Below are 26,884 nucleotides of genomic sequence, written 5' to 3'. Positions count from 1 at the left end.
TTTCTAAAGTCAATAAATATATCCTTGGGTGAGGATTGTTCAAAATGGTAATCTGATGTTGCTGTGCCACCACTTCAGCCCCCAGAGTCATCCCATCCCTCTTGAGATATAGACCAAAATCCTAAAGGTGACCCAAAAGCCCCTGCATAGTCTGATGCCAGTCTGTCCCTCCAGCCTTGTCTTGAATCATTCTCACCCTCACTGTGCATATCAGCCCCAATAGTCTTCTCTGATTTCTCAGACATGCCATTTTGCTTTGTGTGTGCAATCCTTGAAGCCTAGACCATACCTCCCCATCTTCTTTATATGTCCCTTATTTATCTTTCCTATGTCAGCTCAAGTGTCACTTCCTCGGTCTCAGTCAGGTCATTTCCCCCAATGGAAGTATCTCCGTTTGTAGGTATGTATCTATTTGTGAAGTTATCTAATTGTTTGGTTTCCCTACTAGACTGTAAGAATGATGAATGCAAGAAGTCTCTGGTTTTACTCACTGGCATGAGCAATTAGAACAATGCCTCGAACATAGAAGATACTCAGTAAGTCTTTTTTAAAAAGATTTGATTTATTTATTTTTAGAGAAGAAGGGAGGGAGAAAGAAAGGGAGAGAAAGAAATACCAATTGGCTGCCTCTTGTACGCACTCCAGACAGTGACCAAACCCACAACCCAGGCATGTGCCCTGACCAGGAATTGAACTGGTAACCTTTCACTTTGTGGGATGATGCCCAACCAACAGAGCTACATTGGTCAGGGTGCTCAGTAAATCTTTAACAAATGATTAAATGGAGGAATACAAATTGCTAATATATGAAATGACTTCCCATATTTAAAGGAAATGCCACTTTTTACCTGTGAAACTCATAATAAAATAATAATTCTGTTTAGTGGCAAGACAGTCTCAAACTTGGCTGGTCAGTGTGCACCTCAGAAGAACCTCTCTATAAAACAACTTGCAGACTGTTTTAAGTGACTAAACTGTTTAGATCTATTGACCCAGTAATCTAATTATAGGCTCCATCTATAGTAGCCAGCATCCAAAATGGTCCTCAGTGAGCCCCACCACCTAGTATTTCTTGGGTAGTCCCTTCCCACATTGTGCAAGGTTGGTCTGTGTGACCAGTAACATACAGCAGAAGTGGTGGTGTGTCACTTCCAAGATTAGGTTAGAAAAGCAGCTTCCTTCTGGAGCATGCTTTCACTTTCACTCTATTGGATCACTTGCCATGTGGGCAGCCCTATGGAGTTGTCCATCCATGCGGCAGGGTACTGACACCTACTGCCAACTGCTTCAACGAGCTTGAGAGCAGATTCTCCAGTCCTTTTATATGGCTGTTGTTTTAAGATGCTAAGTTTCAGAGTAATTTGTTATGTGGTAATGGATAGCTAATACACCATCCAAAGGAAATTCTTCCTAAGGTATTTTAGTGTTAATGTTGGCATGTATAAAATTCATATCGTGTAAACATCCTTCATCTTAAGGAGTGAATTTATTTAAATGCTTTCAACTGCAGAAAAAAATGGAAAACCCAATTAAATAGATTGGTAAAGGAATACATTTTACTTTGAACGTGCAGAGGTAGTCAGACATCAGGGACAATTAATGCGACAACTCCAGGATACCAAGGTTTTCTCTGTCTCTCTGCTCCACTTCCTAGAATCCTATTTTATTATCAGACTGGTGGCAGTCTGGCTACAGTAGTCTTAGGTGTGTGTCACCAAGACAGAGCAACATCAAAAGGAAAAAGTTGCCACTTCTACTTGGGTCTCTTTCTAAGAGCAATCTGGTAGACTTCCCTCATGTCTCAATGTCTAGAATCAAACCAAGGTACATGACGAGGTCTGTCCAGAAAGTATCCAGCCATGTGCTATGAAAAATAGAGACATTTATTTAAGAAGATGCAAGAAACACAGTACATAGGACAATGACACCTCAGTCCCCTTCGAAGTAGGCACCTTGGGACCTCACACAGTTCTCCCAGTCGCCATCAGCTGCCACTGTCGTATTTTCCTGAATCTCTTTGATAGTATGAAATCTCTTTCAAAGGTGATTTTAGTTTTGGGAAAAGCCAGAAGTTGCAGGGCACCAAATCTGTTTGGGCTGTAGCGGGGCTGAGTCACCTAGGTGATTTGATGTTTTGCCAAAAAACTCTGCACAAGATGTGATGCCTGAGCGGGTGTGTTGTTGTGATGAAGCTATCAGTCACCAGTTGCCCAGAGCTGCAGCTTTCCGAATCATCTGAATAGTTTCTGTGGAGGAATGTTCAAGCTTAACACAAAATTTGATACAGATTCATTGTTGCTGTCCTCGCTCGGTCATTTTGAATGCAACGGCCGCACAGTACACATGCTCACTCAATAGCATCTACCGCCTGCTCTGACTAGTACAGTGAACTCATCATTGTTCATGTGTGCACATTAGTCCATGCTCCTTGACTGCCAGGTTACATCAGTGTCGTGCAAAAACTGTTCTCATTATATTAACAGTGGCTGGACTTTTTCTGGACAGACCTTGTATTCCTAAATTAATTATTGACAAGAGTTTGAGTACTTGAATAAAATAATGAAGAGGTGAATGGATCCTGCGTTAGTGACTGTCATGTCCAGAGTAGGAAGCTATCTTATTTCACTTTGTAAGCAGTTCATATTGCTCTTGCCTCTCAATCCCACCAGCCAGCATTGTGCCTCATCCCTGCTCACCTAGAATATAGCACTTCACCCCTTAATGGATATTCTAGTTGCTGCCCCTCCAGTCTAAACCATCTCTGGAGCAATCCACCTAAATTGCACATGTAGTCATATTTCCTGTTGAAAACAGTTTCCTATACCTAAATAAGATTCAAACCTCTGGACCTCTTAACTACCTGACTAGTCTTGTCTTTCTTCACCTACCTATCCAGTTGTGTGCTTCAACAATAAGAAACTAATATTGATACCTCAAAGTCATCCCCTACTTTATCTTTCTGGCTAATTTCAGTTTATTATTCAAAAACAAAGTCAGCTAACAATCCCACCCCCACAACTGAAGCCTTCTTTAACCCTTTCTCAATAGAATTATTCACTCCCTTCTCTGTACTGTAAGTATAGCTTTCTTTTCACATACCAAACTACTTTCTAACTATGTACTGTGTTCCTCGCCTGCTGAATTTCTACTAAAGGTCAAGGAGTAATGCTAGTTATAAGAAGTAATTAGAAATTAACTCCTAGGTATATCCATAATGCCTGGCATGTAGTAAGTACATGTACACACACACACACACAATCAGTTGAACTGCATCTATTTTTATATTGTATGTCAAGCACCAACATGCACAGCATTTCAAAGGAAGCCAAGTTTCCCTTTGGTGCTATCTAGTTTGCTCATCTCAAAGAGTTAACATTCCCTACTTCTCTACTGTACAACCCATCTGAAGACTATCTGCTGCCCTCTAGCTGTTGAAAGCTTCCCCATCCCAAGGATACCCCTGCTGAAGGATTTGTGCTGTAGAATAGTCTTCCCTTCTTCATCCTGACCCCTCTTCAGCATGGTCATGCCCATACATCTCAGCAAAAATTGACCAGTGGGGAGATGCTGGCTGGCCCTAGACCAAAGAATTTCTGATTTTTAAATTCCCTGGTGACCCTTTTCTCTAACTGGTTAGTAAAAATTTAATAGGTTTGTATATTGTATAGAAGTACTTTTAAATACTTTAGCCCTGGCCGGTATGGCTCAGTTGGTTGGAGTATCCTATAACTGAATGGTTGTAGTTCAGTTCTGATCAGGGCAGATACCTAGATTGTGAGTTCCATCTCCAGTCCAGGTGATTATGATCCTTGGTCCAGGTGCATAAGGAGGCAATCAATCGATGCTTCTATCTCACATCAATATTTCTCTTCCTCCCTTCCTCCCTGTCTAAAAAGCAAAGGAAAAATGTCCTTGGGTTAGGATTTTTTTAACGGAAAAAAAAAAACAAAAAAACAGACTTTAGTTATGTATACTTATCAAATCTTATCAGTTTCTTTTTCTTGATTTACATAGATGTAAAGTTTCCAGATACCTACTTTACTATTTCACATGTGATTTGATTATAAATCAGAACAAATTATTTCATCCTATTAGAGTGATGCTGTTAAAATAGTAGTCTTTTTTCCTTAGGATTCCTGAAAAAAATTTATGCTATCTACTGTGTATAATCACATTACTTATATACTCTAGACTCTTGGATCTCTTCAGTTAGACTCTTAGATATTATTAAAGACTGAATTTACAGGTTTAGAAATGCTTTTTGATACATAGATGAAACATGTCACTTACTCTTAAATATAATCTAGTTTTAAAACTATATTTTGCATGTTTTTCTATTATATATTAAGCAAAGTAGAATCCAATTACTATTCATCTGAGACCCATCTCTGCCACTTACTAATGTCCAGCCTTAGTCAAAAGACTGTCTTTAAATCTCCTTACCTATTAAGTGGCAGTAATGATAATTGAATTTTTTGAGAGCTAGTATAATAATGAATGTGAAAATATCATTACATAGTTAGCTCCCAGGAAATATTAGATTCTATTCTCCCCCTTGCTTCCTTCTTATCCCTAAATTTAGAAAGTCTTTATTGAAAATTTCTTGAACTTGACTTTTTACAAAAAAAAAAATAATAAGGCTAGTGAACTGTTTTGGCTCTTATTTAGTTTCTCAAAATAGCTGAAAAAGGGCAAACATTTATAATGGTCTAATGTGTTGGCCCTGGCCGGGCAGCTTAGTTGGTTGGAGCATTGTCCCAATATGCCAAGGCTGCGGGTTCAATCCCCAGGTAGGGCACATACAAGAATCAACCAATACATAAATAACTGAAACAACAAATTGTCAGTGTTTCTCTTTGTCTCTCTCTCTCTCCACCCCCGTCCCTCTTTCTCCCTTCCCCCTTTCCTCCCTCTCTCTCTCTAAAATAAATTTAAAAATTTTAAATGGTCTGGTGTGGCATTAAAGAGATATGGTCTCTTATCAAACTAAAATTTATGCTCTATTTACAAAGATAGTTGCCCAGAGTATGAATCTGAAGTAGGAAGCATGATAACAGAAAATATTTGCATACTTTCTCTAAAGTATAATACTTTTAATTCAACAGATAGTCAGTTCCTTGCTTTTTCAAACTCTTCTGATAATGTGAAAGGTAGAAGTTTGGCTTGGCAGGTTCTAGTTGGGACTTTGACATCTTCCTGAGTCAGTTTGCCTTTTTTCGGTGGCCATGGACCAGACCTTTAATCCCAAGCAGCCACTTTTACAAACACACTTTGGTCTCATGTGAATAGGTATGTACAAATGTATTACTACTGTTAAAAAAGCAACTCAAAGTACATATCACCCAGACATCTCAGTAGCAGAACAGCATATTATATGTGAGCAAAACCACCAGTGGCACTCTCTTGTGCAAACACTGCCTTGCAAGCTTCAGTTATTTTCCTGTGTGTTTTTTGAACGAGGTTTACTTGAGCAAGAAGATCATGTGACAGTGAGTAAGAGACCTACATTTTTTAAATTAATGTACTTCTGTCTGACAGGCATACTTTTACCTTTCTGAAAAAAAGAGAATCCCATCAAAAATAAATACCCACTGGATATATCTTTCTTTTATATATAATAAATCTTCAGTAAAAATTGCACATATGTAAGTTGATGTTGTAAATATATCTAAATCTTGTTTACCCTGACTGCATTCATTCATGTCATACCAATTCTGTATATCTGCTTTCTGAAGATACTGGTTTGGATGTAGCTATCAAACCAGTTCCTTGGTATTTTTCTTTGTAATAGAGAATGCTTTCTTAATATATACATGGCAAGCTGATGAAAATGAATGGAGAGACTATTTCATTTGTAACTAAGTTCACAATAATAATTTAATGTTCAGGGTATAAAATTTATGATTAACTTAGGAACATAATTATTAATTTATGATCTGATTAACTTATGGTAGCAGATTTCAAGGAACTATAAATTAATTGTTTCTTGGTTATCTGGATTTTCTCATTTTTTTCCAGTGGTCGTGCATTGCATAATTGAAAATGTAGAAATGATTAATAATAAAACATCTTCATCACAATAAGGAAAATATAATGAACAAAACTAATCTTTGATCATTGGATATCCTGTAAGAATTATTATAAAATAGAACTGTTGGCAACAAAATGGCCCCAGAATATTACTGGCGATTGGACATCGGTTCAGCAATCTCCATCCTTGAATCCTGGCTAAGAAAGAATTCAGAGCCAAGACTCAAACTATAAGAGAAAGTTTATTTAGAAAGTCATAGACGTAGAAGTGAGCCATAGAAGAAATGGGCTCAGGAAACAAGTTATGGAGGCATAAGAAGGGTCCTTGGACCTTAGAAGAAAGAGACAAGGAAAACACACCTCGGGGAAGGGAGTGAGGAAAGGGTGGGCATGCTCCATGGAGAGAGCCAGCCTCTTGGGACCTTCCTCCTGGAGGCTTTTATGTGCTCTCCAAAGGTGGGGGATTTCAGGAAAGATCCCAGGGAAGGATTTCAATAGAGTATTCTTTAGTTTTCCAGGTGTGTTCTTTCGGGGTCATGGGCTCTACTGATTGGTCAGCACCAGGGCAGAAGGTCATTATTCATCACAGCTGGTACTAATGTCAGTCATAACATCATTTGTCTGATTTTACTGCTTTTCTGGGCCTGGAACTGAAACACAGCTACAGCCTAGATGCCATCTCCAGGAGTTAATGCATAAGGGAGTGGTCATGCAAGGGCCTGCCTGAGAGTCATGTGAAGCCACTCTTTGGCCCCCTTCTTCCTCCTCTGAGGGGTTTACTGCACGACTAGTGACGTGCGAGGGGAGGAAAAGTCAGGGAAGGGCTCGAACCTCATAACCAGTGATATGAAAAGTCAGGGGGTCTGAACAGCATGGCCAGGGATATGCTAGGGGAGGAAAGGTCACCCTGGGGGTGAGGTCCTTATTTCCCCACTTTTGCCTATTGCTAGGTACCTGGGGCTTTATCCTGCTCTGCTCATGCCTAACTGCCTACCACAGAAGTATGTTGATTTATCTATATATTTATATCCACATATAAAGATAAGATATAGATATAGATATATATACATGCCATTCCTGAACTGTGAGCTTCTTGAGGACAGAGAAACTGACCCATAGTTGAACCTAAATAAATGTTTGTTGTATGATTAAAGGCAGGTAGTATTCAAACCACAAAAAGTTAATTGAAAGTCGTATAAATGTTTTAATGTTAATTGAAGCATTTGAGACCATAAAATGTAAAATAATACTCATTACCTTTTTTCTTTTTGAACAATTTTATTGAGATATATTTGACACCATAACCCATTTTAACCATACAATTTAATGATTTTTAGTAACTTTATTGAGTGATATAACCATCATGATAAATCAGTTTAGAACATTTCAACCGTGCCCCATAAGGTCCCTCATGGCTGTTTCTAGTTCCCACCCCCCAGTCCAGGCAACCACTAATCTGTAACTCACATGAATGCAGTGTACAATGTGTGGTCTTCGGTGGCTGGCTCATTTCACTCAGCTTAAGGATCATTTTCGAGGATCATTTGTGGCATAGAATGTGTCAGCAATTCCTTCCTTTTTATTGTTGAATAGCATTCCAATTGTATTGATATATCTACTCATTAGCTTTCAAAGTTTTTTAAACAATCAACTATTTAACAAATGCCACTGATATATATGGTCTATTCATTTAGCAAACTTGTTGAAAATTAAAGATGACCAAATAATGAAAAGTATAAAGATGACTAAAACCCATATCCAGCCTTCAAGGAAATGGATAAATAAGAAATCATGCAATTCAGAGAGAATTAAGTGCTATGCTGAAATATAAACTAATGTTAGTCTAAAGAGGAAAGTATTTGAGAATGCTTCCCAAAGAAGTGATATTTGAATAGAATATGTTCAATTTAGTGAGCAGAGAATGGGAGGAGATGATACTCCCTTTGAAGGAAAGATAGTTTTAAATTCACACAAGTGTGAAAATACTATTTTTTTTTTTTTTCAAGAATAGGCAAATGTTGCTGAAATGCAGGCCTTGGAGGGACTAAGTGGGGTAGGAGATGGAGAAGTATTGGTTGGTGTCAAAAGCAGAGCCTTGAATGCTGTGCTATAGAGTTCATCTTGATTCTGTGGGCAGGAGGAAGGCATGCAAGGAGAATTATTTCAGTTCTTAATTAATTATATCCGATTTAAGAAGGAGAGAGGAAGGTGGAAGGGAAGGAGAAAGATACCAAAAGAAAGATAAAGATTCAGCAAGTATTTAATGCAAACCTAATGCCTTCTATTGAGTGCTGATAATTCAGCAGAGGTCAAAATAAAGTCCTTGCTTTCATGGTGCTAACATTCACTATATTCAGGGGTCCAGTAGTATCAAGGAAAAAATGTTTAAAGCAGGATAAAGAGGGGAAGTGATCCAGGAGGGATGTGAAATTGAAATTCGATTACAGACCTAGAAATGATGAGGAATCAAACTATGCAAAGGTCTGGAGAAAGGAAGTGTGCAAAGGAGCAATAGGCAGTGCAGAGGCCCCAAGGAGGGCCATGCCTGGAGTGTCTGAGAAACAGCCAGTGTAGTTCTGTCTGGCCTTTTTTTTTTTTTTTTTTTTTTTAACTTTTAATTGTGTATATTTTATTATTTTAAGTTTTTTTAATCTTTAAAGCAAATATATATTTGAACATTATTATTCAACTGGTCTAATTATTTTAACGTTCTTCCTAAAGAACATTTATAATTGATACTCTAATTTGGGTTAAATGAATCACTCAGTTTTATCTTTTGAAGTGTTTTCCAAACAGTACTTTGCTCTATGGTGTAAGTTCTAGTTGTTACCATTCTGTAGCAGATGCAATCTATGTGTGGTTTGGAGGTGATCCTAGCTATAGTGCACAGGAGATTAGTTAATAGCATTTACTGCATTATGTAATGGAAATATCCATAAGTTGCTACCCAGGAACCTCTGCTGAATCCAGTTTCCATTCCTCAGGCCCAAGGAGGCAGCAGACAGATACAAAAACTATTCTGGTGACTGTTAATAAACTTCCCAATTATGGCTAGAAATATTTCTTCATCTGACATAAAGCATTCTCTAGCATCCATCAATAAAAATGCAACTCTGGTAAGAGAAAATATAATTGATGCATTTTCCACTGAATCTGAATACCAGACCTCATGGCCTCAATTTTCTAGGGCAATTGCAACTTCACAGCTCTTATATGAGCTAATAATACCAGTAGTTGTCCTGGTTTATGGTTTTAAATGATCACCCTGGCAGCTGGGTGAACAATAGACTAACCTTGTATGTATTTCATTTTACATGTGTCGGGGCTTATGTGTAGGATTAATTCCTTGAAGTAGGATTGCTGGGTCACAAGGCAAATACATTTGTGATTTTGATAGATATTGGGAAATGTTTATCCAGCCTCCCGGCCACCAGACATGTTTAAGAGGCTTGTTTCTTTACAGCCTCACCAACTGCAAAGAGGGACGCTCTGGGGAGGTGGAAGCTTTTTTCATTGGTCAGAAGCCCCCAAATCAAGTCGGCAGTGTTGCATTTCTTCTAGGCGCTCTAGGGGAGGATCTATTCCCTTGCCCTTTCTAGTTTCCACCTTCATTCCATGGCTTGTGGCCCCGTCCTTCACCTTCAAGTCCATTAGCATGGCATCTTCCAGTCTTTCTCCTGTCTGTCACTTTTTCTGATCCAGACCCTACCCCCTCCCTCTTATGAGGATCCTTTTGATTACATTAAGCCCATCTAGTTAGTCTGGTACAATTGCCTCATCTCAAAATTCTGAACTTAATTATAACACTTAAAAGTCCCTTTTGCAATGTAAGGTAGCATTCACTGGTTCCAGGGATTAAGATGTGGATGTCTTTGTGGGAGGCCTATCATTAGTCTGTCATTTGTCTGTGATAGGAAATGCAAATACTTATTGTCTTTTGTCTTTTAACACTGTCTGGTTTTGTGACTGGTTCTTTTGCTTTTATGTTAGCCATTTAGAGTTCATCATGGTAAATGGTGTGAAATGCAGATCAGTCTTGATTTTTTTTTCCGGATAGCTATTCAGTTGTACTAACACCATTTACTGAAAAGTCTAAATTTTCCCCAAAATATAGGGAGATTCATGTATATAAATTTGATTGATTTCTGAACTTTCTATTTTCTTCCATCATTTGTCTGTCTTAAAAGTGCACTTTTTTCTTAAATTACTGAGACTTTTTAGAGTGTGTTATAATATCTGTCTGGGCTAGACATTCACAACCCTACCCTGCACTGTTTTATTTATTTATTTTTTTTCATGGTTTTTCTGTCCTTGTTTGTTTGTTTGTTGTTCCATGTGAACTTTTCAATCAGTTTGCCTTTGATTAGTCTTTGTATTTATTCAAGTTACTTTGTTCCTTCCGTGGTATTTTACTATTTTCTTCATGCCAATACTGTACATTTCTAAGTTTATTTCCAGATTTTAAATCTTTCTTTTCATAGATATAATAGAAGAGAAGAAAAAACCCTATTATACTACTTTCTGATTAGTTTCATAACCATGAAAGCTATGGTTAATACATTTATTATATTAATTATAAATTAATTTTATATGCTGCTATCTACTGAATTATCTTCTTGTTTGTAGTAGTTTTTCAGTTGTGTCTCTTGTTATTTCCCAATATATAGTTATATTGGCTTCAAATAGTAATAAACTCCTTCTCATTTTTGTACATCTGTCCTTTTTTTGCCTCTTCTATTACATTGCTAAAGGCAGTGGTGTTATGTGTATCCCTGTCTTAGTCCTGATTTTAGGAAGAAAGGTTCATGTGTTTCCGTACAGTATTTGGTGAATTTTTGGCATGCACGTGCACATGCATGCATGTGTACACACACATATGTCATATTAAAGAAATGCACAACTCTTCCTATTTTATTCAGCATTGTTTTCCTTATCAAGCATAGGAGTTGAATTTTGTCAAATGCCTCTTTAGTATATATGGAGAGATAATAGAGTTTTTACCTTAGGTTTATTAATAAACCTAAAATACATTCTCAGATTTAGGAAATAAAATGTTTTTATTTATCCTAATGTTTTGTAAAGCAGGTCTTAATTTTATGCACTGCTGTTTCTCCTGGGTCTGATTATCATACAATGCTATGTTGCATGTTTACAACTGTTGTCATAAGTGGAAATTTTTATTTAAAGGCTTAATAAAATTAAGCTGAGATGCCTTCAACATGGTGAAAGAGGTGGGGCTAATTCAGAGCTGACCTTTTAATTGTTCCTTTTTAAGTTTTCTTACTATTTTTTTATTTTGTTCCCAAATAATGGTGGAAGAAGGATTATGGTATGGGCATCAGAAAGTGTTTGGGTTAATTAATCCTTCTCAATGGATTCTAGTTAAAGGTTTCAAAGAAACACCATAAAATGAGCACTGTTTTATATATTTACTTCATCACTCTTGTCTTCAGAGAGTTCCCTGCGTAAAGCAGACCTGTCCCATAGGCTAGCCACTAGCCCCTGTGCCTGTTGAGTACTTGAAATGTGCTAGTGATGTGCTCTAAGTATCAAATACACACTGATTTTGTAAACATACTATAAAAAATAGAAAATATCTCATTCATAATTTTACATTGATTATATATAGAAATAATATTTTGGATATATTGGGATAGATAAAATATGGCACTAAGATTAATTTCACCTTTTTTCACTTTTTAAATGTAGCTCCTAGCAAATTTTAAAATGCATATATGGCTTACATTATATTTTTTTTATTGGATATCACTGGTCTAGAGTCAGTAAGTGTGTGTATACTTACAGATACTACAATGATTTTCATAATTTAAAAAAGGTGAAATTAAATGAGCTACAGTTATGTCCTCCCTTATCACCTTGTTTCTTTTTGGAGGAATAAAGTTTGATGAGTAATCTAATCATACTCCATTATAATGGGTTGCCTCCTCTCTGATTTTTCTGTTTAACTGTTTACAAAAGAATGCAGTTCCTTCATTATGCCTTTAACATTTTTGTATAAGTTAAAAGCAACAGGATTCTTTTATTTTAGAATATTAGCACTTAAGAGCTATTGTGAATATAGAAAGGGAGTTAGAGATCCAAGTTTCTAATTTTGTTTTATTCTATAAATACATTTTAGTAGAAGTCCCCTAGCTGAAAATAAAATTTGCTTTAGCATTTTTTTTTTTTTCATTTTTCCCCCTTACTCTAAAAAAAGGCAGTTCTGACCCCCTTAGTTCTTTTTAGGTAGGTTCAGCATCTCTTAGCCCTGTCTTGTTGCAATAGCCTGAGAGTTCTGAATAATTTGCATTATAACTCTTATTCTTCAAAAACCAAAGCAAATTACTCATGATGCCTTTTTGTTCTTGGCTTTTGTTGCATTTTTTAGGAAGATTATATCACAAATGACATTGGAATATCAACTTGGAAAGAGCAGATTTTTCTCTCCCATGGTGCCTTATTAGCGAAGAGCTGCCAAGCTGCAATGGAATTAGCGAAGCATGATGCTGAGGTTCAGGATATGGCATTTCAGTACGGGAAGCACATGGCCATGAGTCATAAGGTATTTGCACACCGTTTCCCCTCTTAAATAGCCAAAATGATGCATAAGAAGCCTTTGGCCATTTAAAAAAATGTTTATTGTGTGTTTAAAATCTAGACAGTGATTGTTATATAAATAGTATAATCGGTAAAGACTGTAATTTTGATAGAGGGCTACAGCTTACTTTAACAATGTTTGTGATGTTTGTCTTTTCTTACCACCTGAAAGCATTCTTGAAAGAACTCTTACAATTTTTAAATAACATGTGATGTTGCCATTTATAGAATGGAAGAATACTTTCATTTTTGTTACACTTCCCTTATAGTTTCTCATGTAAAAGAAATAGTGGAGCCCTGACTGGTGTGGCTCAGTGGGCTGGGCATTGTTCTGCAAACCAAAAGGTCTCTGGTTCGACCCCCAGTTAGGGCATATGCCTGGGTTGCAGACCAGGTCCTGGGTTGCGGGGGGTGTGAGAGGCAACCAATCGATGTTTCTCTCACACATCATGCTTCTTTCCCTTTTTTATCTCTCCCTTCCCCTCTCCCTAAAAATAAATAAATAAAATCTTAAAAACAAATTGTGGAAAATTAATAAAATTTGGAAATATACTGAATAAAATTGAAAGTGTTAATTCTAATAATTTATTCTTTTGAATGGACATATAAAAATATAAAATATCCCAGGATTAGCTGTTGTATTGTTGCCTCTGTGTATATGTAATTGTAAAATTCCCATATATATGTATGTATGGGGATACATATACACATACATGCACACCTTAGGTGTTACCTTAATAGCTCATAAAGGAGATAATATATATATATGTAATATCTCCAGATGATTTTTCACATATTAAATCTTAGGTTAGTTTATTAAGCAACGACATTTATTAAATATTTTTGTAAATCCTTACCTTGAACTTAAAGTAAAATAAATGCTTCTGCCAAATAAAAAAGGAATGTGTTAGGGGAAATCATTTTAAAGAATTTTAAAGATTATTATTAATCATATAAACTGTTCATTGGCTTATTAAAGTACATCTAAAACCTGCATTCCTTCAGCTTCATTTTTTATTATATTACCTAGTGCTTTCTGTATATGACTAAAACATACTAATGTACATACACTTCCTAATTTAACTCTTTTGACTGCATCTTCCAGATAAATTCTGATCTCCAGCCTTTTATTAAAGAAAAGACCAGTGACTCCATGACTTTTAATCTGAACTCGGCTCCCGTGGTCTTACATCAGGAGTTTCTTGGAAGAGATTTGTGGATTAAGCAGATTGGAGAGGTAAATGAAATTACTCCTATTTTCGGTACCAATATCATCTGATTTTAGAACATAATTTGTGTTTTATGATGATCTAAGATATCAGCCATATAGATCAGCCATATATGAACTTACTCATATAGCAGGTAAAAGTCTTACTTTATAATCTACATTTTAAGAGGTAAAACGTTAGTTTAGAGTTAGTAACTGCAATACTGTGTTTTGTTATTATATGAGTTTTTAGAATACTGCAACACAAATCTAGTGCCTGTCGTGCATACTAATGAACTCAGATGACTTTTTTTTTCCTAAAGGCTTTCAAAAATTGGGCTATGGGATTAGCACCACCCTTTAACTGACAGCAATTTCCCACTGTAGACTCTAGCACAAGCTGCAGAATTCCAGGAGGTCCGTCTATCAGTTCATTGCATTATATTTTAAAACAAACTTGGACTCTGAATACTGAAGTTCTGAGGCATTATCATCAGGGCTGGGGCGGTGGGGGGTGCGGACATGGTTAAATGGGAGAGGTAACGGGGCTTAAAATGGCTAAATTTCCCACTTTTGGAGGCAGGAGGCAGTTGGTGGTGACAAAAGGAAACTTTTGGAGTTTTGTTTAATCCAGAAACTCTGGTACAAAAGTTTTTGCCCCTTTATCCAAAGCTTCATGGAATTTATGTAGCTTCTCAGTTCTGATTCGTTGAATTGACCTGAGACTGACATGGGGACCAGGCTGACGGGGGGGAGGGTGGGGGAGAACAGCCACCGAACTTCAGCAGAGAGATCCTAAGTGATAATCTGCATTCAGAAGGGTAAGATTTTTGCTTTTCTACCCTTCCACACTTATTGGCTCTCAAAATGCTATCCACCTTCTTAAAATGCCTCATATTCACCAGGTAGAAAACAATAGGATTCCTTTCTGGGGAAACTGTCAAACCCAGGCAAAAAGACCTACAAATGTGGGTGTAAACATGCCTTGTTCCTGACCAGCCCTCCAGGAGGAAGGCCCAGCAGTTGACGAGCCACAAAGTATCAAGTGCAGTACAAGAGGTACTAGAACAGCAGTTCTCAACCTGTGGGTCGCGACCCCTTTGGGGGTCTAACGGACCATCAGAAAACACATATATAATTACATATTGTTTTTGTGATTAATCACTATGCTTTAATTTTGTTCAATTTGTAACAATGAAAATACATCCTGCATATCAGATATTTACATTACGATTCATAACAGTAGCAAAATTACAGTTATGAAGTAGCAACGAAAATAATTTTATGGTTGGGAGTCACCACAGCATGAGGAACTGTATTAAACGGTCACAGCATTAGGAAGGTTGAGAACCACTGTACTAGAAGATCCCTGGGCATTTGGGTAAATCCTCTGCCATAAAAGAATGAGTCAAAAGCAAACTGATAAAAAGAGGGAACTTAGAAGAAACAGAAGGACAGTGCAAAAAAATAAACAGACATTTCTCAAAAGCATAATCAATATACTTAGGGAGATATTAAATCCATGAAATAAGAGTAGGTGATACATTTAAAAGGGGACAATCCAAGAACTAGAAGTCAGCTTTATAAAATATAAAAATATGAAACCAGAATGTTTAAGTCAAGGATATAAATGAGAAAATGTCCCAGAAACTTGTATGAAAGATAATATAAAATAGAAGAGAAAAGATAAGAAAATTAGAAGACCAATTCAAAAGATCCTATATCTATTATGAATCCCAGAAAGAGAATACTAAAATGCAGGTGAGAAAATTAACAATGAATTTTATAAAAGAAAAGAAAAATTCTAAGAATTGAAGGATCTGGTCCATATTGAAATGGAGCCCTAAATAATGATTTTTAAAAGACCCACACAAATCCCTGGCCAATGTGGCTCAGTTGGTTGGGCATTGTCCTGAAAACTGAAAGGTTGCTGGTTCAATTCCAGGTCAGGGCACATGCCTGGGTGACAGGTTCGGTCCCTAGTCAGGGTGCGTACAGAACACTGCTGATTGATGTTTCTCTTTCACATCAATGTTTTGCTCCCTCTCATCCTCCCTCCCCTCCCCTCCCCTCTTTCTTAAATCAAAAATAAAATAAAATAAGACCCACACCAAATCACACCATTATCAAATTTTGAAACAATGAGGATAAAGAAGAGATCCTAACACTGATAGAAAGAAAAAGAAAATCCTACCTGCAAAGGCTCGAGAATCAGAATGGTCTTAGTAGTGACATTGGAAAGTTTGAAGACCATGGAATTTACTTCAACATTCCAAGAGAAAATTATTTCCAACTTAGAATTTTATGCCAGTCATGTTATCAAGTGAACCATTAAATAAAGACAATTAAAACATATAAACAAGGTCTCAAAAAACTTACCTTCCAGGCATCTTTTTTCAAGGAGTAAGTGATATATTCTGTCAAGGCAAGAGTAACCAGAAAAAGAAAGACATGGAATGTAGGAAATAGGGGATCAGACATAGATGTGAGGCAGTGGGAATTCCTAGGACAATAGGGAGGGAAGAATAATAAACCACAACAGTATTGCCAACAATAAGAACACTTACTATGTGCCTAGAACTGTTCTAATGAGAAACCTGAGGCACAGAGACATGAACTGACTTATGCACAGCTAGCACATGGTAGAGCCAGGATTCAAACCTGGGCAGCCTAGCTCATGGCCCACGTCCTTAAGTGACATGCTACTCTGTTTCTTATCCAAGCAAGTCCTAGGCTAATGGCTATCCATCCAGTCTAGATTGGGACAAGAGGACAGAGATCTCCAGGAGAACTATCTCCAAGTGAAAAAAAAAAAAAATGGTACTGATGACCTCCTAATGTACTTGACCATACTGAGAATTTAGGGACAAATTAATGATAGGCACATAGAAAAGTGAGTGTTCCTGTTACTACTGCTGCAAAGCAAATTGCCTCAAAACTTAGCTGCTTCAAATAATCATTTTATTATGTTCGTGGATTCTGCGGGTCAGGAAGTTGGACAGCACACAGAGCGGATGACTGCTCCATGATTTCTGGGGCATCAGCTGGCAGGACCCAGTGGCTGGAAGTGACTCAATAATGGTGGGGCCAGGAATCATTTGGAGGCTCCACTCACACCTGGCAGCTGGGCTGGGATGTCAAGAAAACCAACCCGAGTGCTCACACATGGCCCCTCTGTTTAGTTGGATTTCTCACAGCATGGCAGTGTCAGAATAGTCAGACTTCTTACTTGTTGGATCAGAACTCCAAACCCAAGCATTCCAGCCAACAAAGGAGACTGCATCATGTCTTATGACCAGCATCTGAAGTCAGACAGTCATTTCCATGGTCTCCTATCAAATCAAGGGGAGAGGCTGTAACCTCATCTATCATGGGAGTTTCTAAGAATCTGAGACCCACATTTTAAAACAGCCACACTAAACATACAGGATAAAATGAAGCAGTTATTAGCTATAGTGAAAAAAATTTAATGTATAAGAAAGGACATGTAATTAGTACTCTACATGGCCTAGAAAATAATATTTACATAGTATAAAATGCAAATATCAAATATTAATTTAAACCCAAAAAGGTAATTAATGTAAGGCAGCTAGGGAAAAAAGCATGTGTTTTGGTCATATAAGAAATGTAATTAGACTTCTGGCCAAGATGGAGGCATAGACAGACACACTGCGTCTCCCTCCACAACTAAGAAGGTATACAACTACCTCAAAGCCAGAGACAACCAGAAGTTCCAGAAAATCAAACTGCGTGGAAATCCAGCAAACAAAGATATAAAGAAGAAATACTCATCCAGACAGCGCCGCAACATGGTGGAACAGGTCACCCTGTACTGATGAATCCCTAAGGCTCTGCCCCTTACAATGTAACAGGAGCGACAGCTCTACCTGGGACGTGGAGGCAAACAAACACAGGAGCCTGTCAAGATGAGGAGACAGAGAAGTATGGCCCAAAAGGGGGAATGGATCAAGGTTCCAGTAGGAGAACTAAGCAACCAGGAGATAGACAACCTAACAAATGAAGAATTCAAAACACTGGTGATAAAGATGCTCACAGGCTTGACAGATATGCTTGAGTACGGCAAACGCATAAGAGAAGAAGTGAAGGCTATGCTAAGTGAAATGAAAGAAAATCCACACAAAATCAATGGTGAAGGGAAGGAAACCAGGGTTCAAATAAATGATTTGGAACATAAGGAAGAAAAAAACAGTCAACCAGTGCAGAATGAGGAAGCAAGAATTGAAAAAAAATGAGGAAAACTTTCTGAATTTTGTGAAGGAGATGGACATACAGGTCCAGGAAGCACGGAGGGTCCCGGGCAAGCTGGACCTAGAGGGGACCACACCAGGATACATCATGATTGAGATGCCAAAGGTGAAAGATAAAGACAGAGTCCTGGGAGCAGCAAGAGAGAGGCAGAGAGTTGCCTACAGGGGGGTGCCTGTAGGACTATCAGCCGATTTCTCAGAGGACACTTTGCGGGCAGGCAGTGACTGGCAAGCAGTATTCAATGTGATGAAAGGCAACCTGCAACAAGGACTACTCTATCCAGCTAGGCTATCATTTGGAATGGAAGGGCAGATTAAGTGCTTCCCAGACAAGGTGAAGCTAGAGGAGTTCATCATCACCAAGCCATTATTATATGAAATGTCAAAGGGACTTACTTAAGAAAAAGAAGATCAAAACTATGAACACTAAAATGATAACAAATTCACAACTATCAACAACTGAATCTAAAAAATAAAAACAAAATCCAACTAAGCAAACCAGAATAGGCACAGAATCATAGGTATGGGGATCATTTGGAGGGTTATCAGCTGGGAGGGGGGAGGGGGAGAAATGGGGATATGGTGCAGGGATTAAGAAGCATAATCGGTTGGTACGAAATAGACAGGGTGAAGTTAAGAATAATAGAGGAAAGGGTGAAGCCAAGAACTTATATGCATGACCCTTGGACATGAACCAAGGGGGGTGGGATTGCTGGAGGGAAGGGAGTTATTGGGTGGAGGGGAGCAAAGGGGAAAAAAATGGAACTACTATAACAACATAATCAATAAAATATGCTTTAAAAAAAAGAAATGTTTTTATTTCATGGTAGGATCAATGGATAATGTCTAAAATTTAATAAGGAAGAACAATATTTGAAGATTAACAGCAGAAGAAATAGTTAAAAGAGACATTGAGCAGACAAGGTCTGGAGAGTGCTAGGATGCTTTGTTAGAAGTATAGTGTTATTTGACTTTTTAAATAATATACATACATTTGGTTTTATTTTAAAACTTTTAGTTTAAAATTTTATATACTTTACTAGTTTTACTTCTAGTCATTTATACCAGGAAAAATATCAGAGATGTAGGCAAAGACTTACATGTTAAAATATGTAGTAAAATACTAATTCTAAAAGGAAGAAAATGAAAATTGATTCATTTCAATATAGAAAAAGGTTAAATGAGATATTGTACAATGAAATATCACACAACTATTGAATATTGTATTACTAGGGTGTGTTTATGGGTTTTCAACAGCTGAACTGAAAATATATATACAGGTGGTGTTAATAACTCTAACTGGGTTATGTTAGAATAAATTCCAGGTTTACATTTTGATTGAAAACCTACAGCTACAAACTCCCTACCAACTATTCACATGTATACATGTACATATAAGAATAGCATAGATATGAATTTTAAAGGGCTTCACAGAAAAGGGACATATTTAACTCTGGTTCTTTGCAAGCATACTACATTATAAATGTAGACCACATGAGAGTCCAGGATTTCCTAAACAGCTGGTGAAATATTCCCAAATCATTATCCCCAACTTGATTTAGAGTCAAAGGGATATCCTTTCCCAATCATCTATGCATAGCCACTGACTTTAGGTCTTTCTTATATCTACATATGAGCCATAAACAGGGTCACTGATGAACAGCAGATGAATTAATCTGAAGCAAATAAATGTTATTTTCTCTCATGCTTGTGGCAGTATTTTTCAGATTAAAGAGTCCTATTGTGTTTATTTTAATCATCTAAATTATAATATTCATGTTTATATAAAGCTCTATAAGATAATGATCTTGCTCTGTGAATGAGTTAGGAGACACAATTTTCATAACATTTGAGAGAGACATTCCATCCTAAATCTAGAGGAGGTTTCTTATGAATCCTGAAGATAGTTCTTTCTACTGCTTTTTTTTCAACTTTTCATGAGATTTACCTCCTATGCATTTTGGTGATCCATTCCTCCCCCAGGTTTTGAATTTTATTGCAAGATTCCTAGTTCAGTTAATATTTGTCAAAAAGTATGTGTGGTGTGTTCTCCACAAGGTGAGCTATATTTAATAGCAGCCCTGTTTTGTTAATAGAAAGGGCTGAGTTGGTGTAGTAGAAAGGGCCCATAGAGGGCCAGGGTCAGGAAAACCTGGATTCTAGTTTGGGCTCCGCTCACATCTGTATAACCTTAATCACATCCTTTCACATCATTTTTATTATTTTCTCTAAAATGATGGCATTTGAACTAAATTATTTTTAAGATCCCTTTCAGCTCGTAAATAAATATAAGAAATAGGTCTCTTAGGCAAGAGATGCATCATAAGTATCTCTATTAGAAGCTTAAGACTGGTTTTGACAGAGAAATAGAAAAGTCTTACTCCCAATGCTAGAAGTTGCCTATGATTTTTTATTATCACATATGAAATTACTTCCCTGCTCTGTCCAGACAATTTTGTGTCCCATCTACTCTTTCGATTTCCTGCTTGGGGAAAGTGAGAATTAATAACTAGACAAGGAAGGAAGGGGGAGATGACATACCCTTAGTTCCCCTTCAACATCACTGTGAAGCCAGGAAGAAGAGCACCTCTAGAATTTTTCATATCAGACTCTGCTACCTCCTCTCCAACTCCCTCTTTCCCACCAAAATCTTAAGAGTAGATAGTCTTCTTTCTGCACACCCATAGGCACACACGCACACACATACACACACACCCCAAACACACCACACCTTTCCACAAGAGGCAGTTTAGGGCACCAGGTCAGACCTGAAACAACTAAAAAATATTTGTTGGGCAAAGTCTCCATACTAAATTCTACAGATTCTCCCTACCTTAATTTTAAATTTAAATTTGTAGCTGCTGAAAAATAATGATCTGGTAAAAATACTGATAGTGAATGGGTGATTCACCCTAGGGAGGTGAAGTCATTACTCAGTTATGATTTTGATTCCTAATAAAAGAAAGTAGAATCTTTCAGAGAATCAGAGGGCTCTGACACTCTCAGGGAGTCCAGAGGCTATTACAGGTCAGCAGCTTTATTTTTAATGATCCTTCTAGTTTTCTGCTACCATTGTAAGTCACCTGAAGAAATAAGAATTATGATTATATTTTCTTGGTTATTTCTGAAAGTACTGAAATGTCACTTTGGCTTGTGACATCCTGACACTGTCATAAGCCATAAAATACCTTAAGTGAACTACATATTACCTATGCTAAGCTCTAACTCACTTGTCCCTAGATATCCTACTATTCTTACTCAAAAAGGGAAACAAAGATTGTTAGGCAAGGCTGCCGTGCATGAACATAACATATGCATATTTGTAAACAAGAGAGAAACTGCATATTAAGAGAGTCCTCAGAAATGCCATGTGATAATCTTCTAATTATTTAAGTTATTTTGAGTTATTTCAAACGGAATAATACTGACAACATCCTCTGCCATAGAGTGCGTACAGTGTGGGCATCTGAAAGGACTGTATATGAAACCACAAAGACTATGAAATGGTTCTTGATATCACCTAAATTAAAACTTTTCTTAAGGTTTTCTGTTCCACTTAAGGAAGCAAAGTGCTTCACTACAGGATATACAGCAGTGAATTCCCTAAAGGTTGTCTATGGCCTTGTAAAAAGGGGATAAGAGAAAGACACAAATATAAGGAATACTGAACTGATGCCTTTTGGAGCTCAGAGGAAGGAGAGTTCATACCGAGCTGGGAAAGTCAAAAAAAGGTTTGTGAAGCAGGTTCTATCCGAGATGGTCCCTGAGGATCTTGACAGCAAAGATGGAAATGAAGGACTGGCTTCCAAGGCAATGGAAGCCTGAAAAAGAGATGCAGTGGGCAAATGTGCAGTGTATTCAAAGAAAAAAAAAATGTTATCGTTTGAATGCAACCTGAAAAACATGGGGCAGTATAGGGACAGATGAAGAATTGTTGTAAAATAGTACATAATGACTATATGTAAAGACTTCAGTTCAAACAAAAACATGTACATGAATGTTCAAATCAGTAATATTTATAATAGCCAAAAAGGGAAACAACCCCATTGTTCATCAAATGATGAATGGATAAACAAAGTATGAAATATCCAAACAATTGAATATTATTCTGCCATAGAAAGGAATGAAGTACTGATACATGCTACAGCATGACAAAAGTGTTTTGGAACTAAATAGTGATGATGGTTACACAACATTGTGAATGTCCTGAATACCACTGAATTGTATCCTTGAAAATGGTTACTTCAATTTAAATAAATACTTTAGGATGTTTTCCTGTGAAAAATGAACTTGATACAGAAGTCATGAAGTAGACATTTAAAGTTTTTGAGCCAGATAATGTCAAAGTCTAAAATGTGTTTTAGGGAGGTATATCTGGGTACCTAAAAAAGATGAAAGGAAAATGGAGATACTAGAGAGAAGATCAGCTAGGAGGTTTGGAAGAACCTGTTAGTAAATACAGGAGAAAAGTCCCAATCATAGTGTTGGCAACAAAAATGGGAAGGTAAGGAGGTTAGGAGTCAAACTAACTTCAGAGAGAAAAATGTATAGGACCTGAAAATCAATATGATAGGGAGAAGCTGGCAAGTGTATGCTAGAGAGATGCCATAAGAGGCCAAAACAAGGATTTTGTACTTGGATAACAGGAAGAATTTTACCATTAAGAGATGGAAAAGTGGAGGGGGAAAGCTGGTATAAATTTGGTGTGCTTGAGGTGTACCATCAAGATTGGTGGCCATCACCTTGGGATTTGGCCAATGGAGGAAACAACCCAATTCCACTGTCAACCTGATTTCCTTGCTCATGGCTTTTCTGCAGTCTGGGTATATATTTCTTTCCTTTGGTCAAACTGCAATTTTAAATTTCATGTCTCTTCCAGATTCTAAGAGAACAGGGCAAGAAAAATGGTTTGCAAAGGGATAACATGACTTTTGAACAGAGAGAGGTTTACTATGTAGAGACTACAGGCCCCTCCTCTTTTTTTCATTGGGCACCACAGCCTTCTGTGCATGTCTGTTGCTTCCTCTTTTCCCAGTGAATCAAAGGAAAAGAGTACGAGAAAGTTAATCCATGGACATTCACATTTGCCTCCAAAGATTAGCTTTCCCAGGTAAGAGACGGCAAAAGAGGTACCTGAGCAGTCCAGTCTGAATGGTGTTGACTTCCTTGCAGATGCCTTCTGTGTTTTCTTATTAGCAGGCACGTATGGTCAAGACAGCTATGACCACTGTGGCACAGTTGATTGGACATCATCCCACAAAGTGAAAGTTTGCCAGTTCACTTCCTGGTCAGGGCATATGCCTGGGGTGCAGGTTCGGTCCCTGGTCGGGGCACCTAGGAGAGGCAATTTTTCAATGTTTCTCTCTCGCATATGGATGTTTCTCTCCTTCTCTTTCTCCCTCCCTTACCCTCTCTCTAAAAATAAATAAATAAAATCTTTATTTATAAAAATAATAAAGGGATGGTCAAGATAGCAAAGAAGAGGCCTGCCCTGTTTTTTAAATATTCTAATAGCTTCCCAGCTCTATGACTGGAGAGCCTAACAATGTAAGGCCTGCTTCTACCATACTAAAACTCAACTGGCCACTTCAACTGCTGGGCCGGCAGATGTAGTAGATTTCTGATTTTTGACCTTTTAAAATTTTTATACACTATACCCAAATCATTCTGGGGTGAGGATGAATATATCTTTCTTCTTTCCCCCAACAAAATTCCTTTTTCTATATAAACTCTATCTCTTAACACCAATGCAAATGACAGTTTATTTTTAGTAAGACCTGTTTTCTTTAAAGGAACCAATGGCATTTCTGCTTGTGCAAAATATCTTTAAAATGTTGTTTTTGCAGCCACCAATATCATCTTTTATTCAAACAAGGATGACTGATGGATAACAGGTTAAGACAATTGGATGAATGGTTAGTAGGGAAACAAATATTCCCATAGACTCAAATCACCCTACTGCTTACTTACTAAATACATTGGACAAGCTTAGTTTCACCAATAATGACAAACTGATACTGTGTGATTCCTGATGTAATGAAGGAGTATACAGCATCTTCTATATAGTTATTTTGCCAAAATGTTTTAACTTTAATCTAATCATGAGAAAACAGTCAAATTCAGGATAAGGGACATTCTGCAAAGCAACTGACCTGGACTCTTAAAAAATCCCAAAACTATGAAAGACAGAAAATGTAGTGGTGTGTGGACTGTTGTAGATGAGTAGAGATTAAAAAGCCATGACATCCCTTAGGAATGTATGATTTTTAATTAGATCTTGGATTAGTATTAAAACAGCTCTGAAGGACAGTATCAGTCAACTTGGAAAATTTGAATATGGATCTTATCTCAAATAATGTAAAAAAAAAGTTACACTTCTTGGATGTGATCATGAGTTTGGATTATGTAGGAGAACACCATTTTGTTCTTTGGAGATAAATGTTGAAGGGATGAGGCATCATGACGTTTACAACTTACAAATACTCAGCAAATGATCATCTAAACTAGGGAGAAAGCAAAGATTGCCAAATTCTAGCAACTGGTTAATCTAGCTGGAGGGAAAAAGGGTATTTATTATGTTCTTTCAACTAAAAAGTTTGAGGGAAAGATAGTTTTCATCAAAGGTTTAAGAAGAGAATCTTTTTTAAAAAAAAACAAAGACTTTTATTTCAAAATATAGCTGATAGCACTGGAGAAGAATAATGTGATAAGTAAAGATGATCAGACTCTAGCAATTTCTGGACTCTGCTATGGAATATTAGTTTTCTGCTTTTAGAAAAAGGTTCCCCCACATCCAGCTTTCAAGTCCAGATAACAGTAGTTGGAAATTGGAAACAGTTCATTTATGTCATCCAATCCTTCTTTGTTATCTGACTTATAAAAAAGCATTTGTTTCTTAAAGTAAAAGACCACATTGTACATCCATTACTTACCAAGAGGGAATCTATCTGGCTTTGGTCTGCAGAGACTGGTATATAAACCTTTGGAATTAATCCCTCTGTGAATCCTCTCAAAGTACTGGCTTTTATTGCTTTTGTACAGAATATTGTTTTACAGTGCTCACTATAGCTGCCTGAGGAAGCCTCCAATGTCATGAGCACTGGAATACTATCTTGTCTATTTCACATGAGTTTTTAAAAATGTATTGAGGTGAACTTGGTAAATAAAATTATATAGGTTTCAGGTATACAATTCTATACTATAATACATCACCTGTATATTGTATAGTGTGTTCACCACCCAAATCATTTATTCCCCTTTATCCTCTTCTAACTCCCCCCTTTCCTTCTAGTAATCACTATACTCTTACCAGTGTCTGTGAGTTTTATTGTTGTTTTTTGCTTAATCCCTTCATCTTTTTCACCATTGCCCACCCCATCCACATCCCTTCTGACAGCTGTCTCTGTTCTCTGATCTGATTCTATTCTGCTCATTAGTTTATTTTGTTCATTAGATTCCACATATAAGTGAGATCATATGGTACTTTCTCTGATTGGCTTATTTCACTTAGCATAATATCCTTCAGATCCATCCATGCTGTCACAAAAGGTACGACTTTCTTCTTTTTTATGGCCGAACAGTATTCCATTATGTAAATGTATGACAGATTTTTTATCACCCATCTATGATGAGCACTTAAGCTGCTTCTACATCTTAGCTATTATAAATAACACTGTAATGAATATAGGGGTGTATATATATTCTCTCAAATCAGTGTTTCGGGATTCCTCAGATAAATTCCCAGAAGTGGAATCGCTGGGTCATGAGGCAGTTTCATTTTTAATTTTTTGAGGTAACTCCATATTGTTTTCCACAATGGCTGCCCCAGTCTGTATACCCACCAACAGTGCACAAGAGTTCCATTTCTTCTATATCCTGTCCAACACTTGTTGTGTGTTGATTTATTGATGATAACCATTCTGACAGGTGTGAGGTGATATCTCATTGTTGTTTTAATTTGCATCTCTCTGATGGCCAGTGATGTTGAGCATTTTTTCATATGTCTTATTGGCCATCTGTATGTCCTCTTTGGAGAAGTGTCTAGTCAGGTTCTTTGCTCTTTTTTTAATGGGATTGTTTGGGTTTTTGTTTTCGTTTTTTGGTGTTGAGTTTTATAAGTTCTTTATAAATTTTGGATATTAACCCCTTATCAGGCATATCATTGGTGAATATGTTCTCCCAGTCAGTGGGTTGTCTTTTCATTTGTTGGTGATTTCCTTTGCCATGCAAAAGCTATTTAGTTTGATGTAGTTCCATTTGTTTAGTTTTTATTTTGTTTCCCTTTCCTAAGGAGACATATTAGAAAAAATTGCTAAAAGAAATGTCCAAGATTATACTGCCTATATTTTCTTCTAGGGTTTTTTATAGCTTTGAGTCTAACATTTAAATATTTAACCCATTTTGAGTTTATTCTTGTGTATAGTATAAGAAGGCAGTCTAGTTTCATTTTTTCATGTATTTGTCCAATTTTCCTAACACTATTTATTAACTAGACTCTCTTCACAACATTGTGTGTTCTGTCCTCCTCCTTCAAATATTAATTGACCATAAAGGCGTGGGTTTATTTCTGGACTCTCTATTTTCTTCCATTGATCTATAAGTCTGTTTTATGCCAGTGCCATGCTGTTTTGATTACTGTGGCCCTGTAGTATAGTTTGATATCAAGTAGCATGATTTCTCCAACTTTGTTTTATTTTCTCAAGATTGTTGTGACTATTTGGGTCTTTTGTGGTTCCATATAAACTTTTGAAATATTTGTTCTAGTTCTGTGAAATATGACATT

At 37.0% G+C, this 26,884-nt stretch overlaps 1 protein-coding gene and 1 pseudogene across 1 annotated transcript in view; one reads left to right on the top strand and one right to left on the bottom strand.

The window, feature by feature from the left end:
* Positions 1 to 26,884, top strand: part of PDSS2 (decaprenyl diphosphate synthase subunit 2) — a 236,747-nt gene that overhangs the window by 174,706 nt on the left and 35,157 nt on the right. Inside the window, exons 5-6 of the mRNA XM_090279725.1 lie at positions 12,419 to 12,592; positions 13,733 to 13,864. Of these exons, the coding sequence (XP_090135851.1) occupies positions 12,419 to 12,592; positions 13,733 to 13,864 (306 nt within the window). The remainder of the gene's footprint in view (positions 1 to 12,418; positions 12,593 to 13,732; positions 13,865 to 26,884) is intronic.
* LOC150007567 (protein SPO16 homolog pseudogene) lies at positions 8,771 to 9,687 on the bottom strand (annotated as a pseudogene).

The sequence above is a fragment of the Furipterus horrens genome, unplaced genomic scaffold (assembly GCF_987537825.1).
Source record: "Furipterus horrens unplaced genomic scaffold, mFurHor1.1.pri manual_scaffold_6, whole genome shotgun sequence".
Classification (NCBI taxonomy): domain Eukaryota; kingdom Metazoa; phylum Chordata; class Mammalia; order Chiroptera; family Furipteridae; genus Furipterus; species Furipterus horrens.
This window is presented reverse-complemented; position numbering and strand designations above follow the sequence as displayed.